Source organism: Stomoxys calcitrans, chromosome 2 (genome assembly GCF_963082655.1).
Source record: "Stomoxys calcitrans chromosome 2, idStoCalc2.1, whole genome shotgun sequence".
Classification (NCBI taxonomy): Eukaryota; Metazoa; Arthropoda; class Insecta; order Diptera; family Muscidae; genus Stomoxys; species Stomoxys calcitrans.
The window spans coordinates 187502752-187522446 of NC_081553.1; the positions used below are offsets into that span (position 1 = coordinate 187502752).

Here is a 19695-nt window from a genome sequence, read left to right on the forward strand (position 1 = left end):
CCCAGAGGGGACAAATATATGACCATAGCAATATGGGGCTCAAATGAAAGGTCTTTGGGAGTAAAGCACAAATCTTACATCAATATTCGGGAAAGTACCTATGGCGCCACACCACCCCCATAACACTACCCAAAAAGGACGTATTTGCTGACCATTGCAATGTGGGAGGAAGAGGTATTTTAGAGTGGACCTGATATCAATTTTCGGGAAAAAGTATCTATTGGGTCCCTCGCACTCATAACACCATCTAAATATGTCGTATTTGCTGAGCATTGCATTATAGGGCTCGAAAATATTTTCAGGGCTAAGTCACAGAGTGGCCGTCCCAGCCCCAAAACTCCCCCCAAACAGGACATGCCGACTATAGAAATATGGGGCTCAAATGAATAGTATTTGGGAGTAGACCACGAATCCCAACCCCAATTTTTTTACAATGCGTGAAGATAATCACGAAAAGACTTTAAAGATCAGAATAAAAGAGTGCAAACAGAAGAATATTTTTTTGTCTTTAATAAAAATCTTCTTAATTTCTTTTATTATTTATTCCCTTCAATTCAAAACTACAACTATCTCTAGATAGCCTTGGAATTTCCCAAGGCTAACATTTGCTCAGCATATGTTTTATGCTCTTTTTGAGTTGTTCTTCGTTTTTCTTTTATTGTGTTCTACTCTTAAAACAAAAATTCTTAAACTTTTCTTTTGTTCTTATATAAATATATTTTTAATTTCGGATAGAAGTTTTTAGTTTCTGTTTCTAGTTTCGCCATCATGCATTTGGTCGAGAAATGAAAAACTTTCTATACAAACATACGCATGAGATGTTACTAACATCACTGGCAGCAAAAAACCAATAAAGTGAATAGCATATGAAAAAAAACCCATCTCGAAACAAAAATCTGCAAATTTGAACATGAAACTTCAAAGAATTTAAATTTCTTTGAGGAAGGAAAACAAAGTGCTTGATGATTATCTTTACAACTCATCATCTCTAGTGGACATGGAGATATAGAGATGCATGTGAAAATTGTGTATGAGAGATGTTGAATAAAATATTTAAAAGTCTTTCAAAGAACAATATTTTAATTGGAAATTGCCAAAGTTAAAATGTCGAAGAATATTTAGTTCAAAAATACTTAAATAAGTTGTGTGAAGTCATAGCTTAAGTTGTTATCTTGAATTCATAAAATTTGTGTCAACTACATCACTATGTAGTTCGATATAGCCCGTCTTCGATTTAAGCCTGTGTGTGGTAAAAACTTGAGCTGTGCAAAATATTAGATGAATATCAATTTTTTTATGACAGACAGGCAGACGGACAGACGGAAATGCCTAGATGATCCTCCAATTTTACGATGACTAGGAATAAATAAGCTCTGAAGTCAATATATCAATGTGTTACAAACATAATAACTAAGTCTTTATGTCCTCGTCCTTCGGTTGAGGGTATAAGACGAAGGTATATATGTATATGCACATGTCCATATCTTCTGCTCTATAAATGTCAGGCTGGACTATGGGACGTATACGTATTTGTTTGGTCTTCCTCATACATCATACGCCCCACAGGCAGATTAACTCATTAAACAAACAACCGAACATATATTGTACTTTATCCAGAGACTACAATTGGCGATATAATAAAATAAAATAAAATAAAATAAAATAAAATAAAATAAAATAAAATAAAATAAAATAAAATAAAATAAAATAAAATAAAATAAAATAAAATAAAATAAAATAAAATAAAATAAAATAAAATAAAATAAAATAAAATAAAATAAAATAAAATAAAATAAAATAAAATAAAACAAAATTAAAAAAGAATAAAATAAAATAAAATAAAAAAAATAAAATAAAATAAAATAAAATAAAATAAAATAATATAAAATAAAATAAAATAAAAAAAAAATAAAATAAAATAAAAATTAAATAAATTAAAATAAAAAGCAAATTAAATAAAATGAAATAAAATAAAATAAAATAAAATAAAATAAAATAAAATAAAATATAATAAAATAAAATAAAATAAAATAAAATAAAATAAAATAAAATAAAATAAAATGAAATAAAATAAAATAAAATAAAATAAAATAAAATAAAATAAAATAAAATAAAATAATATAAAATAAAATAAAATAAAATAAAATAAAAAAAAAAATAAAATAAAATAAAATAAATTAAAATAAATAAAACAAAATAAAAATAAAAATAATAATAAAATAAAATAAAATAAAATAAAATAAAATAAATCAAAATAAAATAAAATAAAATAAAATAAAATAAAATAAAATAAAATAAAATAAAATAAAATAAAATAAAATAATATAAAATAAAATAAAATAAAATAAAATAAAATAAAATAAAATAAAATAAAATAAAATAAAATAAAATAAAATAAAAAAATAAATAAAATAAATTAAAATAAAATAGAATGAAAAAAAAAAATAAAATAAAAAAATTAAATCTTATGTACAAATACAAATTATACCCATGAACATTCCACTAAGGAACAGGGCCAAACTTTTCACATATCAATGAGTGCTGTCCGATTCAAGTTTATGCTCAATGATAATGGGTATCCTTTTTATAGCCGAGTCCGAACGGCGTGCCGCAGTGCGACACCACTTTGGAGAGAAGTTTTACATGGGATAGTACCTCACAAATGTTGCCAGCATTAGGAGGGGAAAGCCACAGCTGAAAAGTTTTTTCTGATGGTCTCGTCAGGTTTCGAACCCAGGCGTTCAGCGTCATAGGCAAACATGCCTCTGCGCTACAGTGATTTTTATACATAAATCTGATGCCAACAAGTAAAAGCGCGCTTAGTTCGGCCGGGCCGAATCTTATATACCCTACGCCATGGATCGCATTTTTCGAGGTCTTGCCACGGTATCTCTTTTTAGGCAAACAAAGGATGAAAAAAGAATTGCTATGTTATTGAACCTTAATTGAACTGAATATTGAAGAACATAGTAGAAGTCATTGTTTAAAATGTCAGCCAAGTCTAGTAAGAATTTCGCACTTTAGGGGCTGAAGAAGTAAAATAGGAAGATCGGTTTATAGGGGAGCTGTATTAGGCTATAAACCGATTCATGCCATATTCGAAACGTATGTTGATGGTCATGAGAGAAGCCGTTGTACAAAATTTCAGCTAAATCGGATAATAATTGCGCCCTCTAGTGGCTCAAGAAGTCAAGACCCCAGATCGGTTTATATGGCAGCTATATCAGGTTATGAACCGATTTGAATTATTCTTAACACAGTTGTTGGAAGTCATAACAAAACAGCTCATGCAAAATTTCAGCCAAATCGGATAATAATTGCGTCCTATAGTGGCTTAAGATGTCAAGACCCCAGTTCGGTTTATTCGGCAGGTATATCAGGTTATAGACCGATTTGAACTATTCTTTGCACAGTTGTTGGAAGTCATAACAAAACACGTCGTGCAAAATGTCAGCCAAATCGGATAGGAATTGCTCCTTCTAGACGCTCAAAAAGTCAAGTCCCCAGATAGGTTTATATGACAGCTATATCAGGTTATAGACCGATTTCAACCATATTCAGCACAGTTGTTGGAAGTCTTGATGAAACATCTCATACAAAATTTCAGCCCAATCGGATAAGAATTGTGCCCTCTAGCGGCTCAAGAAGTCAAGATCACAGATCGGTTTATATGGCAGCTATATCAAACCTAAACCTAAACCTCCTTAACCTAATTTTCAGAAACGCCAGATCTCGATAGTGGGTGGTGCGATTCAAGCGAAATTTTTTGTGTTCTCTTATATAGGTTACTATAAAACAAAAATTTGGTATCTAAATTCGGGATGAGTACCTAGGGGGGACGCCCCACCCCAAAACCTACCAAATGTAAATACAGACCAATCACGACAATATTGGACTCAAATGAAAGGTATTTAAGATTAGAAAACATATCTGATATCGAATTTTCGGACCAAGTGCTTGGGGGACCGCCCCAACCCCCAAAACTCCCCAAATGGGACATATATACGGACCATTACAATATGGGACTCAAATAAAAGGTACTTGTGAGTAGAATACGAATCTGACTTCCAAATGTGGGTCCACCGCTTCCCCCAATCAGGACCTATTTACTGACCATGGCAATATGGGGCTCAAATAAAATGTATTTGAGTATAGCATACAAATGCGATATCCAAATGTGGGACCAATTGTTTAAGGGGCCGCCGTCTCCAAAAACACCCCCCAAAAGAGGATAAATTAACGACCATACCAATATGGGGCTCAAATGAAAGGTCTTTGGGAGTAAAGTACGAAACTTATGTCAATATTCGGGAAAAGTGTCTATGGCGCCCCATCACCCCCATAACACTACCCAAAAAAGGCATATTTTCTGACCATTGCAATATGGGGAGGAAAAGGTATTTTAGAGTGGAACACGAATCTGATATATATTTTCAGGGCCAAGTCCCTGAGTAGCCGCCCCATCCCCCAAAACTGACATGCCCCACCCTTCCCAAACCGGGCATGTAAGCAGACTATGAGAATATGGGGCTCAAATGAAAGGTTTTTGGTAGTAGACCATGAATCTGATAGCAACGTTCCGGATAAACTGTCTATTGAACGACCCACCCCCATAATAACCCCCAAACTCACCACGACAATTTGGGCCTTAAAGAGAGTGGAGTTCAATATCGTTAGTTTTTAGGGCCCATACCCCAAACCGAAAATATTTGCTGACTTTTGCAATAAGGCGTTTCAATGAAAGGTATTTGAAATTAGAAAACAAATTCGATACCCAATTTTGAGGTCAATGGCAATATGGGGTTCAAATAAATGATATTTTTGAGTAGAGCACGATGCTGATATATTTTCAGGGCTAAGTGTTTGGGGATCCACCCCACTCCCCAAAACACCCCTTAATCGTACATATTTACCAACCTTGTCAATGAATGGAGGCCACCGCAGCGCTAAGGTTAACATGTCTATGACGCTGAACGTGAGGGTTCGAATCCTGGCGAAACCATCAGAAATTTTTTTCAGCGGTTGCTTTCCCCTCCTAATGCTAGCTAGTACTATGCCGTTCGGACTCGGCTATAAAAAGGAGGTCCCTTATCATTGAGCTTAAACTTGAATCGGAATGCACTCATCGATAGGTGAAAAGTTTGCCCCTGTTCCTTACTTCTTGTTGAATTTCAAATCAATACATACCCCCCACCCACCTTATGGTAGAGGGTATACAAATCGTTAAAATTTAACACAAAGAAAAATTTTCCTACAAAATTTTCTTAAATAAATATTTTATTATAAATTTTATAATAAATTTATATTTAAAATTTTTTTCTTTTTTATTCTTTATTTTGCAGCTCAAAATTTAACCTATGTCTGTACCGAAAAACAATTTCATTGCGGCAATGGCAAATGCCTGCCTGTTCGTTTCCTCTGTGATGGCGAATCCGATTGTGATGATCATAGTGATGAAATGATACCGGAATGCAGATTTAAAGGTAAGTCGAGAGAAAATTATTTTATTTACCATCCAATATATTCAAAAATTAGGCATCGCAAAAGAGGCCCGAAGAAAAATAAAAGTTGTCTTTTATCGAAAACTTTCTCATTACAATAACTTTCAATTTGTGAAAACAGCACTCAATTTATTTACCATTTAAATTTTATATCTCTTTTAAATGTTGTGTTACGATTAAAGGACACGAATTCAAAAACATGCAGAGCAACCAGAATTATACAGAAAATGTTTGTGCCTCTAAAGCAAAAAGGGAATAAGTGGCATATTTTAAATATGTGCCTCCCGTCGCTCTTCATGGGCAAATTTGCATTACACCCGGAATTTGAACCCAATCGTGCTTATTAAGCCCTGCTCCATGGTGGGCTCCAAAAATGACTCTGAAACCCACCACCATAGATTCTGCATCAAATTGACACAAAACAAAATTAGTTGGCATAATTTAACTCTACGTATCAAATTTCTGCCAAACAAGACAAAAGTGAAAGCTTCCTGGAACCGAACAAAGATAATCCAGAGATCGGTTTATATGGGAGCTACATCAGGTTAACGACCGATTAGGCCCGTACTTGTTGCAGTTGTCGGAAGTCGTAACAGAACACCACGTCATAAATTTTAGCCAAATCCGACAAAATTGTGGCTTCCAGAGGATCCACGTGAAATCGAAAGATCGATTTATATAGGAGCTGCATCAGGTTATAGACCGATTGCAACCGTACTTAAAAAAGTTGTTTGAAGTCACAACAGAGCACTACTTTCAAAATTTTTTCCAAATCGGATAAAAATTGCGTCTTCCAGAGGCTCAATATATCAAATCGGGAGATCGGGTTATAAGGGAGCTATATCAGGTTTTAGACCGATTGCAACCGTACATGCAAAATTTCAGCCCAATCGCCCAAAATCCTTAAATCGAGAGACCGGTCTATATGACAGCTACATCCAAATCTGGCCCGATCTGAGCCACATTGAAAAAACATCTAGAATGGCTTCACCCAACTCCAATGTCTCAAATTTCAGCGAGATCGGACAATAAAAGCGCCTTTTACGGGCCCAAGACCTTATATCGAGAGATCGGACCGGACCGATCTGTGCCGTCATCGAGAAGGATATCGAGGAGCCTAAAAAAACTCGCTGTCCTTAACTTCAGCTATATCCCTATCTGGACCGACATGTGTCTAATTGAAAAAATATCGCGAAGGGCCTAACATAACTCGGACACAAAATGTACCTTTTATGGGCCCATGACCTTAAATCGAGAGATCGGTCTATATGGCAGCTATAATCAAATCTGGACCGATCTGGACCGTCTTCAAGAAGGATACCGAGTGGCCTCACACAACTCGTTGAATGTGGCTTTTATAGACTTTAGACCTTAAATCTACAGATTGTTCTGTATGGGAGCTATATCAAGGTATAATCCGATGTAGACCATATTCAAACTAAACCTGCCTATGGACAAAAAAAAAAACCTGTGTGAAGTTTCAGCTAAATATCTTAATTTTTAAAGAGTGTAGCGTGAATTCAACAGACGGACGGACGGATGCGCCGGAGGCTTCCCAGAGAGACGTTCGCAAAATCACCTTCAACGCACAAAAAATGCCTCCCTAAGAAAGAGAGCCTGCGCCCTTACAAACCCAACAGGAACAGGGCAAGTACTCTCCTCCTCATCCTCATAAAGACAACTCCTACAGAAGTCACTATGAGGGATCGCCATGCCCGCCGTCATGTGGCCTATGGCACAGGATCCTCTGTCATGGTGCCCAGCGCCCTCTTAACTTATCCCAGTTACTCCTCTGGGGTAGATTGGCTGTCAGACACATGTTAACAAAATTGGCTATCAGTTTCGTATTCTACACCAGACCACCTTTCATTTGAGCCCCATATTGTACAGATCGGTCTAGTTGCCCGCTTATTGCGGTTTTGGGGTGGGTCCTTCCCCTACCCTTCTGAGGTGGGTTGGCCGTCAGACACATGGTGGCTATCCGAATCGTACTCTAATCCAAAGCACCTTTCATTTGAGCCCCAAATTGTACCCATCGGTCTAATTGCCCGCTTAATGGGGTTTTGGGGTGGGGCGTTCCCCCCACATATTTAAACCCATATTTGACTATCAAATTTAAGGTATTGAGTTACTATGAGGGTGAAACAGCAAATACTATTAATCGATGGGCCCATCACCGAGATCAAGTACTTTTAAAAACATGGATTTGGGAGAAGAAGCTTCATTTTAGAGATCATGAAGCTAAAACCGGTTCCAAGGGGCCCTATAAGCTTTGGATACCCCCTACCAAGCATATAACTCTAATAAAGAGATTTGGTGAAAATAGTTTAGGTTTTTTATACCCACCACCCTAGAATGGGAGTATACTAATCTAGTCTTTCCGTTTGTAACACCACGAAATAATCGTCTAAGACCCCATAAAGTATATATGTTCTCGATCGTCTCGTCGTTCTGAATCGATCTAGCCATGTCCGTCTGACCGTCTGTAAAAATCACGATAAAGGTCGAATGCGTAAAGCCAGCCGCTTGAAATTTTGCACAGATACTTAATATCGATGCAGATCGTTGGGGATTGCAAATGGGCCATATCGGTTCAGATTCAGATATAGCTCCCATATAAAACGATCTCCAGATTTGACTTCTTGAGCCTTTGGAAGCAGCAAATTTTGTCCGATTTGGCTGAAATTTTGGATATAGTGTTCTGTTATGACTTTCAACAACTGTGTTAAGTACGGTCCAAATCGGTCAAGAACCTGATATAGCTCCCATATATACCGATCTCCCGATTTGACTTCTTGAGTCCTTACAAGCCACAATTTTCATCCGATTTGGCTGAAATTTTCCATGGGGTGTTTTGTTATGACTTTCAATTACCTTGCTTAGCCCGATCCAAATCGGTCTATAACCTGATATAGCTCCCATATAAACCGATCTCCCGATTTGACTTCTTGAGCCTTTGGAAGCCGCAAATTTTGTCCGATTTGGCTGAATTTTTGGATATAGTGTTTTGTTATGACTTTCAACAACTGTGTTAAGTACGGTCCACATTGGTATATAACCTGATATAGCTCCCAGATAAACCGATCTCCCGATTTGACTTCTTGAGCACCTCAAAGCCGCATTTTTCATTCGATTTGGCTGAAACTTTGCATGTAGTGTTCCGTTATGACTTTCAACTACCTTGCTAAGCCCGGTCCAAATCGGTGTATAACCTGATATAGCTCCCATATAAACCGATCGCCCGATTTGACTTCTTGAGCCCCTAAAAGCCGCAATTTCTGCCCAAATTGGCTGAAATTTTGCATGAGGTGTTTTGTTATGACTTTCAACTACCTTGCTAAGCCCCGTCCAAATCGGTCTATAACCTGATATAGCTCCCATATAAACCGATCTCCCGATTTGACTTCTTGAGCCCCTGGAAGCCGCAATATTTGTCGGATTTGGCTGAAATTTTTCATGTAGTGTTCTGTTATGACTTTCAACAACTGTGTTAAGTACGGTCCACATTGGTATATATAGCTCCCATATAAACCGATCTCCTGATTTAACTTCTTGAGTAGCTGGAAGCCGCAATTTTTGTCGGATTTGGCTGAAATTTTGCATGTAGTGTTCTGTTATGACTTCCAATAAGTGTGCCAAGTACGGTTCAAATCGGTCAAGAACCTGATATAGCTCCCAAATATATACCGATCTCCCGATTTGACTTCTTGAGTCCTCACAAGCCGCTATTTTCATCCGATTTGGCTGAAATTTTGGATGTAGTGTTCTGTAATGACTTCCAACAACTGTGCCAAGTATGGCCAAAATCAGTCTACAACCTGATATAGCTCCCATGTAAACCCGTCTCCCGATCAACCTTGTTCGGTTCCTAGAAGCTTTAAGTTTTGCTGGTTTGACAGAAGTTTGGTATGTAGAATAAAATAATGCCTTCCATTCCTTTCCATTTAAATCCCTGAAACTCTTTTTGAACTTGAGTTCATTTGCCTTTAGTCCTTCTCATTATTCCACATGCATCAATTTATGGCATCTGAATCTTTCAGCATATCCATTGCCAGCCAATTGCTGCTCTCCGTGTGCCAACTGCATGCCAAAAAGATTTCCCAGTCATTTCCAACGTAACACCATGTTGAGTTGGCCTTTTTGCGGCAAACTTATTGGTATGTGTTCATAGGCTTCTGATCTTTTCATGTATGCCATTGCACTTGATTGAATGTTGAATGGTACTCCGTAATGTTGCACATTTGCAGATGCAGATGCTGTCGTAGATGTTGCCTTCTTCTTTGGCTGCCATCGAAATTGCTACATATTGAGATCTTAAATTACCCTTGAACACCTTTGGTTTTCTGCGGGCCAGCCGGACGCGTATCCATGGCCACATTGAAATGTTTCAACAGCAGTTCAAACGGCCTTTAATACTATTAACATGTGTTGTACGTTGTAAATTTGGTATTGGAATGGAATGGGGTGGGCTGGGGTGGGGTGAGATGAGGTGATATGCGGAGTATGCCATTCCTTTACTATGTTTGCAAGCATGCATGTGTGTCAGTGTATTTCTAGGTATTTCAATAGCATGCTTGTGTGTATGTGTTGGTAGGTTTTTCATGCATTTGTCAATCCATCATCTTTATCACAGTCATCTGTTTGAACTGCAATGAGCTGTCAGTGTTTTCTTCGTTTAGGAAGCTGCCTTGTTTTTGCAGTAGTCCTTTGTGGAGGACGGGAAAGAAATTTGGGTTTAAAAGGGTGAAAATATATTTCAAAATTATATGTAAAAACGGTATTGTCCAGCTGCTACCGTCTGCAGCCCGAGAATTCCCGATCTCTGTTTCTATTACAAATAGAAAAACAAAAAATCTTCACAATTTCGTCGTGCACCACACCAAACTCATCATGCCTTTTTCAGTGATACGCAGGGAAAAAGGCGTGTGTCCAGTTCGACGGTGACAATTTACTGATTTGCAGCTTTTGCATGACATTCAAAGAAAATCTACAAATTATTTCCATTTTCAAAATTTCCTTTGATTTTTTGAACTCCCCTACCTCTTGCATACCAAAGATGGGCTGAATGCCAAGCAAAGTTGCTTCTGTTTCTGTGGCGCCACTGGCAACAGATTGAATTGGATTGCCAATACTACCGCCACGAAATTCTTCTGCTACACCGGCATGCTGTGATGTTATTTGATATTGTGCACCGCGTGTTGCGTTGGTTTGCAATTACTTTGGCTTCGTTCAGATGCTGCATCCAAGTATGCAATTGCACACTAGCGCAGAAATATCAACGATATGCGTTACACACGCACACGCACACCATATCAAATATCTCATCGTTTTGTAAAGCAGCACTTGTTTACAATAAACACACATACATACACACTTATGACAAGGAAATACGATATACATTGAAGAAAAAACATTTCATTACGCACTGCTCGTCAATATCCCATATGCAAGCAAATCAAATGCTTGATAACACTTGAATGCAGTTTTTTTTGGGGGGTTTTTTTTAAAGAAAATATATTAAAATTAACAAGTAAAAGCGTGCCAAGTTCGGTCGGGCAGAATTTTGGGAACCCACCACCATGGATTCTGCTAAAATTGTATACAAACTAAATTTAGTTGAAGGGCATAATTTTATTCTACATACCAAACTTCGGTCAAATCTTAAAAAATGTAGCTTCTAGGAACCGTACAAGGATAATCGAGAGACTGGTTTACATGGGAGCTATGTCAGGTTATAGACCGATTTTGGCCGTACTTGACACAGTTGTTGGAAGTCGTCACAGAACACCGCATGCAAAATTTCAACCAAATCGGACAAAAATTGCGGCTAATAAATGTTCAAGAAGTCAAATCGGGAGATCAGTTTACGTGGGAGCTATATCAGGTTATCGACCGATTTGGACCGTACTTGAAACAGTAGTTGGAAGTCATAAGTGAACACTATATGCAAAATTTCAGCCAAATCGGACAAAAATTTGGGCTTTCAGGGGCTCAAGAAGTAAAATCGGGAGATCGGTTTATATGGGAGCTATATTAGGTTATAGACCGATTTGGACGGTATTTGGCGCAGTTATTGGAAGTCGTCACAGAACACCACATGCAAAATTTCAGCCAAATCGAACAAAAATTGCGGCTAGTAAAGGCTCAAGAAGTCAAATCGGGCGATCGGTTTATATGAGAGCTATATCAGGTTATAGATCGATTTGGACCGTATTTGGCACACTTGGTGGAAGTCGTAAGAGAACACTATGTGCAAAATTTCAGCCAAATGGGACAAAAATTGCGGCTTGTAAGGGCTCAAGAAATCAAATCGGGAGATCGGTTTATATGAGAGCTATATCAGGTTCTTGACCGATTTGGACGGTACTTAGCACAGTTATTGGTAGCCATCACAGAACACTATATGCAAAATTTCAGGCAAATCGGACGAAAATTGTGGCTTCCATGATCTCAAGAATTTAAATCGGGAGATCGGTTTATATGGGAGCTATATCAGGTTCTTGACCGATTTGGACCGGATTTGGCACAGTTGTTAAAAGTCGTAAAAGAACACCACATGCAAAATTTCAGAGAAATCGGATGAAAATTGTGGCTTCCATAGCCTCAAGAAGTCAAATCGGGAGATCGGTTTATAGGGGAGCTATATCAGGTTCTTGACCGATTTAGGCTATACTTGGCATTGTTGTTGGAAATCGTAAGAGAACACCACCTGCAAATTTTCGACCAAATCGGACAAAAATTGTGGCTTATATGGGAGCTATATCAGGTTCTTGGTCGATTTGGATCGTACTTTTCACAGTTATTGGAAGTCATAACAGAACACTATGTGCAAAATTTCAGCCAAATCGGACGAAAATTGAGGCTTTCAGGGGCTCAAGAAGTCAAATCGGGAGATCGGTTTATATGGGAGCTATATCCAGATCTGAACCGATAAGGCGCATTTGCAATCCCCAATGTCCAAATCAATAAAAGGCATCTGTGCAAAATCGTGATTTCGACAGACGGGCGGACATGGCTTGATCGAATAAGAATTTCGAAACGATCAATAATATATATAATTTACTAGCTGAGCCCGGCCCCCCGCTGCGCCCCAAAATGCTATGTTGGAGAAGAGTGCTCTAAATTTGGAAATTTCCGTTCTTATTTAAACCCCACGGTGCAATGGTCAGTAAAACTTTTGTTTAGGGGTGTGGTGGACACCCAGAGACTTGGTCCTAAAAGTGAAAGTCAATTTTGAGCTCCTCTCCCAAAAGGGAGGGGAGGCCCCCCAAACACTTGGTCCAACATTTGGATATCAGATTCGTATTTTCCATCCAAATACTTTTTATTTGAGCCCCATATTGCCAATGGTCATCAATAAGCCATGTTTGGGGGTGCTTTGCGGAAGAGATGGACCCCCAGAAACTTGGTCCCACATTTCGAAATCACATTCGTATTCTACTTGCAAATACCTTCCATTTGAGTCCTATATTGCCATGGTCGGTAAATATGTTCGATTTAGGGGTTTTTTGGAGGGTTGGGGTGGTCCCCCAAACACTTAGTCCGACGATTGGATATCAGATGCGATTATTAATCTTAAACACCTTTCATTTGAGTCCCATATTGTCTTGACTGGTCTATATAAGTATGTGGTAAGTTTTGAGGGTGGGGCGGCCCCCCTAGGTACTCCATGCGAAAATTGGATACCAAATTTTTGTTTTTAGGTTACTATAAGAGAGCATACAAAATTTGGTTTAAATCGCACCACCCATTTCCGAGATCTGGGGTTTATGAAAATTTGGGTAAGGGGGAGGGTCCGCCCCCCTTCAGATATCAAAAAATGTAGTACCTATTATTTAAACACCACTGTGCAATGACCAGTAAAAGTTCTGTTTAGTAGTGTGGTGGACACCCAGAGACTTGGTCCTAATCGTGAAAGTCAATTTTGAGCTCTTCTCCCAAAAGAGAGGGGAGGCCCCCCAACACTTTGTCCCACATTTGGATATCAGATTCGTATTTTCCATCCAAATACTTTTTATTTAAGCCCCATTTTGCCAATGGTCATCAATAAGCCCTGTTTGGAGATGCTTTGGTGCTTTGTTCCATTAATGCGTTGCGAATCGGTTTGTCAACAACAGGATACAACGGGTCTCACGGAGATACCGGAATCTTGCAATAATGATATTGATCGAAGGTTTATAAATACGAAATTTATAATGAAGGAATCCTTGAGGAGCTTGAAACCATTTAAGTCACCCAGGCCTGATGGAATATTTCCGGTGTTACTACAGAAGGAGGCAGACTATCTGGCGCCCCACTAGGCCAATATTGTCACACCGTGCCTGGGACTTGCATATACTCCGAAAGCCTAGCAGGAGGCGAGGGTGGTATTTACCCAATTTACCCAAGCCCGACAAGGCAACTTATGCAACACCAAAGGCCTACAGACCTATAAGCCTTACATCCTTTCTACTCAAAAGCATGGAACGCATTGTGGACAACATGATAAAGGTTGGAGGCCAACGTATCACAGAGGTTAGCATGTCGGCCTATGACGCTGAATGCCTGGGTTCGAATCCTTGCGAGAACTGCAGAAGGAGGCTGACTATCTGGCGCCCCACCAGGCCAATATTTTCACAGAGTGCTTGGGACTTGCATATACTTCGAAAGCTTGGCAAGGGGCAAGGGGCAAGGGTAGTATTTATACTCAAGATCGGCACGCCAACGGTTAGCATGTCGGCCTATGACGCTGAATGCCTGGGTTCGAATGCTTGCGAGAACTGCAGAAGGAGACCAACTATCTGGCGCCCCACCAGGCCAATATTTTCACAGCGTGCATGGGACTAGCATATACTTCGAAAGCTTAGCAAGGGGCAAGGGTAGTATTTATACTCAAGCCCTTGAAGGCCAGTTATGCGACACCACAGGCCTACAGACATGTCCGCCTATGACGCTGAATGCCTAGATTCGAATCCTGGCGAGAACTGCAGAAGGAGGCCGACTATCTGGCGCCCGGCCAATATTTTTACAGCGTGCCTGGGACTTGCATATACTCCGAAAGTCTGGCAAGTGTGGTATTTATACTTAAGCCATTGAAGGCAAGTTATGCGACACCAAAGGCCTACAGATATGTCCGCCTATGACGCTGCATGCCTGGGTTCGAATCCTGGCGAGAACTGCAGAAGGAGGCCGACTAGTTGGGGCCCCACCAGACCAATATTTTCACAGCGTGCCTTGGGCTTGCATATACTCCGAAAGTCTGGCAAGGGGCAAGGGTGGTATTTATACCCAAGCCCGTGAAGGCAAGTTATGCGACACCAAAGGCCTACAGACCCATAAGCCTTATGTCCTTTCTTCTCAAAACCAAGGAACGTTTGGTGGCCACTCAAAACCAAGGAACGTTTGGTTGCCACCATGATAAAGAGTGAATGCCACCGTAGCGCAGAGGTTAGCATGTCCGCCTATGACGTGGAATGCCTGGGTTCGATTCCTGGCGAGAACTGCAGAAGAAGGCCGACTAGTTGGGGCCCCACCAGGCCAATATTTTCACAGCGTGCCTGGGACTTGCATATACTCCGAAAGTCTGGCAAGGGGCAAGGGTGGTCTTTGTACTCAAGCCCGTGCAGGCAAGTTATGCGACATTAAAGGCCTACCGACATGTCCGCCTATGACGCTGAATGCCTGGGTTCGAATCCTGGCGAGAACATCAGAAAAAATGTTCAGCGGTGGTGAGAAAAAATCCCCTCCTGGGTTAGGATAGATTTAAGTGGCAGTCTGCCATCAGACTCACTTAGACGTTTTCGTCCATTGTGATACCACAGGAACAGTAGAAGGAAGATGCCTTCTACCGATCTGGATGGTTCAACGATACCATCCAGATCGCTTTAAAAAGCAATAACTTGCGCGTGTTTTAACAATGTGCGGACCGACACACTGATACAATCCTTAGACCCGTACCGGATGGAGCAGGTCCTTAAAGACTGGATAAACCACACGCTAAGGAATAGGGGGATAAATTGTGTGTTCCATGGCATAAATATATGGGAGAAAGTGGCACAAGGTACGGCACAGGGGGGCATTTTATCGCCAAAACGGCGGTATGCATTGAATTCGAGGGGGCTTTTAACAATGTGCGGACCGACACACTGATCCAATCCTTAGACCAGTATCGGGTGGACCCGGTCCTTAGAGACTGAATAAACCACATGCTAAGGAACCGGAGGATAAATTGTGTGTCCCATGGCATAAATATAAGGAAGAAAGTGGCAAAAGGCACGCCATAGGAGGGCATTTTATCGCCACTCCTATGGGTGACCACCATAAGTGACCTATTGCGGATGCTGACTGAGGGGGGATTGGAGCCTGTTTGCTGCGCAGACGATGTTATAATTCTTCTAAGGGGTAAGGATCCGAACGTGCTATGCAGAATGGCCGAAAGGGTCTTGCATATGGCATATGACTAGGCTAGACCTAGAGATCTCAAGTTCAACCCAGAGAAGACTGAAATATGCCTGTTCACGAGGAAGACGAAGGTGGGCCAATTTAACGCACCACGTTTCCTCAATAAAACAATTTTGATATCTGAAAAGGTCAAATACAATACTTAGATGTGATCTTGGACAGGAAACTGAATAGGAAGTGTCACATTCAGGAGCGTACTGAGAAGGCTCACATATGTTGGCCCCTATGTAAACGGGCCGTTAGCTCGAAATGGGGCCTGAATCCTAGGATAGTCCACTGGCTCTACAGGAGCGTGATTAGACCGGTACTTACTTACGCATCAGTAGTTTGGAGGACTGCTATGGAGAAAAAGTGCAACATAAGGACCATACAACAGGTTCAGAGAACATGTTGTCTTGGAATAGACGGAGCGATGAGGACCACGCCCACTAGGGCTCTGGAGACTATTCTAAGTATCCGACCCATTGGCATACAGATTAAGTGTGAGGCAGCCACTGCGGCTATGAGACTTAAGGCGATGGGAGAATGGATTGAGGATGGGAGCAGCTTATACCATCGCGGTATAATCGAGGTAACGATAGGAAAACTGAAAGGAAGGGAAGAGGTTTCCGATTGGATACCTGAGATTAACCTTGAAGACGAGTGCGAGGCATTGCTGCCAGTGGCACAGTCTTAAATGGAACCCTGGTATTGCCATCTGGAAGGTCATGTTACACGGATGTATTAAAGCTAGAGGACAGAAGGGGGCCTGGGAGTTTACATCGAGAACCCAAGGGATGAGATTTGTTTTAGACTGCCTGACCATAATACGGTGCTGCAGGCGCAGATCCGAGCGATCAAGGAATGCGTGAGGTGGTGTGGTGCTAACGCGAGGACGTCGATTGTTAAGATCTTTACGGACAGTAAAATGACCATAAAAGCAATAACAACCAGGACGGTAAGATCACGAACAGTCTTGCAGTATAAGAAGGAGATTAACGCCTACTCTGAGGATGGCAAAATCCACATCGTTTGGGTACCGGGCCATAACGGAGTAAAGGGGAAATGAAATGGGAGACGATTTGGAGGTGAAGACCAGAGGACTGCCGGCAATAACTTGGTTAGACCGAAGCCTTTCGGGTCGACGAGGTCCGAATTAAGGTCGTGAGCGACAAATGTGCATGCAACCTTATGGAATAGCGAAACGGTCGGTAGGACGGCGAAAATCCTATGGGGGGATCCAGATCGTGAGAAGACGAGGCTATTACTGTAAGGAAGTAAGAAGGAGGTCAGTATAGCTATTGGTATCAGAACGATATTCGTCCCATTGACATACAGATTAAGTGTGAGGCAGCCACTGCGGCTATGAGACTTAAGTCGATGGGAGAATAGATTGAGGATGGGAGCAGCTCATACCATCGCGGTATATTTGAGGCGACGATAGGAAACTTGAAAGGAAGGGAAGAGGTCTCCGATCGTAAAGCTGAGATGAACCTTGAGGTCGAGTGCGAGGCACTGCTGCTAGCGGCACGGGAAGATGATGAGACATTGGAGTATTTCCTTTGTCATTGACCGGATTTCGCGTCTAACAGATACTGGCACTTAGGTGGGGACACCATACCAGAAATGAACCAACATGGGGGAGTGGCATGGAAAACAATTAAGGATTTTGTAAGTAGCATGGAACTCCTATCTTAGATTTTCTTTTTTGAGATTACTTTTTTTTGAATTAAGAGCGCACAAGTAGACGATTTCTGGCGTAGGTGTATGTCCATGGTGGCATGGGTCGGATTAATATCTCCACCCCCTTTTCTACCTAAGCTAACCTAACAACAGAGTCTCTTAGCTGCTGCCAAGGTCATTGAATTATGTGGGGGATTCATCAAATATCAATTCATGCCATTAGAAAACTCCAACGACTTACATTGATAAGAGGTATCTTCACAAAATTTCAGTCCGATATGTTCAATTGTTCGAATACTATGGTGAATTTGAAAGATGGGCAGACTGACAGACAGATGAAGCAACATGGCTAAATAGATTTCCAATGCCAAACCAATCTACCATATATACCTAAAGGAGTAGCTGAACGATATTTCGAACTGTTGACGGGATGAGTATACCTCCTATCCAATAGAAAAGGCCATGAAAAGCATTACCTCCCATTATATTGAAGATATCTTGTTTGTCGATCCTTTTAACAACATCTTATTTTTGTACGCTAGTGTAAAAGACTGCCCTTGTCCATTTTCTGCTCTATAACTATATTTCCTGTACAAAAATTACACACATACTTGTATTTCCCTTCCATTCATATACCTACAGTTGCTGTTTTTTACCAGTCTTCCTCTCTCCATGCTCCACCAAATGAAATTTTATTTTACATCCTCGGTAAGCTTTTTTTGAGGTTGAAATCGCTGTACAAATGGCATACAGCTCAAATAAAATTTGCGTACAATGCAGGCATCTTTTTGCGATAATTTATTTGAATATCAGGGCAAGTGAGTGTGGCGGCGAGCAAGCAAAGGCCCATGGCTGAATTTTATTATGTTTTATTAATTACTTTGGCAATCGTCAGCATATATATATGGGATGGTGAACAACGGTGTTTCAGGGTAAAATAAGGAAGACAGAAGATAAGAATAACCTCAGATGAGTCCTTGATAATGGAATGGTGTGTATTTTCTACAAGAAAGAGTGAAAGACTTTACTTTTATGCATCAGAAGAAAGATGAGTTGATTTTTTGTTAATATTTGCGAAAATAAATGATGCGAAATATGGGAGCTGATAAAGATGGTTTTCTCTGAAACATATGCAAATTTGCCCACGAACATTTCATTAAGGAACAGTGGGCATAATTCTCTTATATCATGACCCAAATCAGACAGAACCAAGGCCCAATGTGTCTACAAAGGCCCCCGCACACAGTAACCTGTACATGAATACCAATTTTATCCCCACCTCCTTGGTTAGGACCGAAGCAAAATGCAAATCAATGAGTGCTGTCCGTTTCAATTTTAAGCTCAATGAGACCTCCTTTTGATAGCCGAGTCCGAACGGCGTGCCGCAGAGCGATACTTCTTTGGGGTGAAGTTTTTACATTGCAAAGTACCTCACAATTATCGCCAGCTTTAGGGGGGGATAGCCACCGCTGAAAAATTTTTTGATAAGTCTGCCAGGATTCGAACCCAGGGTTTCAGCGTTATAGGCGGACATGCTAACCTCTGAGCTATGGTGGCCTCCAGGACCGAAGCTTTACTAAGAACTCCTTCCGATCTATAGATCACGGCAAGCACGCCAAGCTTGCGCTCTTCCAGCGATTTGGGTATAAACACAGCTAAAAAGTTGTTTCCCATCGGGGCCTTACCATTGTCAGGTTCCAGGGGCTATCTAACTGTTGAAAACGCAACTGCACGCCCAGCATGCGCTCTTTCAGCGATTAGGGTATAAACCACAGCCACCAAGTTGCTCCCTATAGGGGCCTGGAACCAAAGTTCCAGGGGCTCCAGACACCCGTGGTACCAGTTTAAAATCTCCGATCGGACTTCGTAACCTTAAGAGACTACTACCAGTTAAAGCCCAAACAGTTGTGGACTGGTCATAAAGAATCGCCCTAAGCGGACCTAACAACCAACATAGAGAGTATGCACAAAAACAACAAACACCAGGACGATGTACACAAATTCAAACAGGACACGGCAGTCCTCGCGGGCTACGCCACACATATCGGTTGTAGGGTACAACGGCAGTGCCGATATCTGGAGGAAGGCGTTG

General features: G+C 40.5%; 1 protein-coding gene across 6 annotated transcripts in view; it reads left to right on the forward strand.

The window, feature by feature from the left end:
• Positions 1–19695, forward strand: part of LOC106086729 (low-density lipoprotein receptor) — a 922896-nt gene that overhangs the window by 166390 nt on the left and 736811 nt on the right. For all 6 annotated transcript variants that reach the window (XM_059363916.1, XM_059363909.1, XM_059363908.1 and 3 more), the window contains exon 2: positions 5343–5483. In XM_059363916.1, the coding sequence (XP_059219899.1) occupies positions 5343–5483 (141 nt within the window). The remainder of the gene's footprint in view (positions 1–5342; positions 5484–19695) is intronic.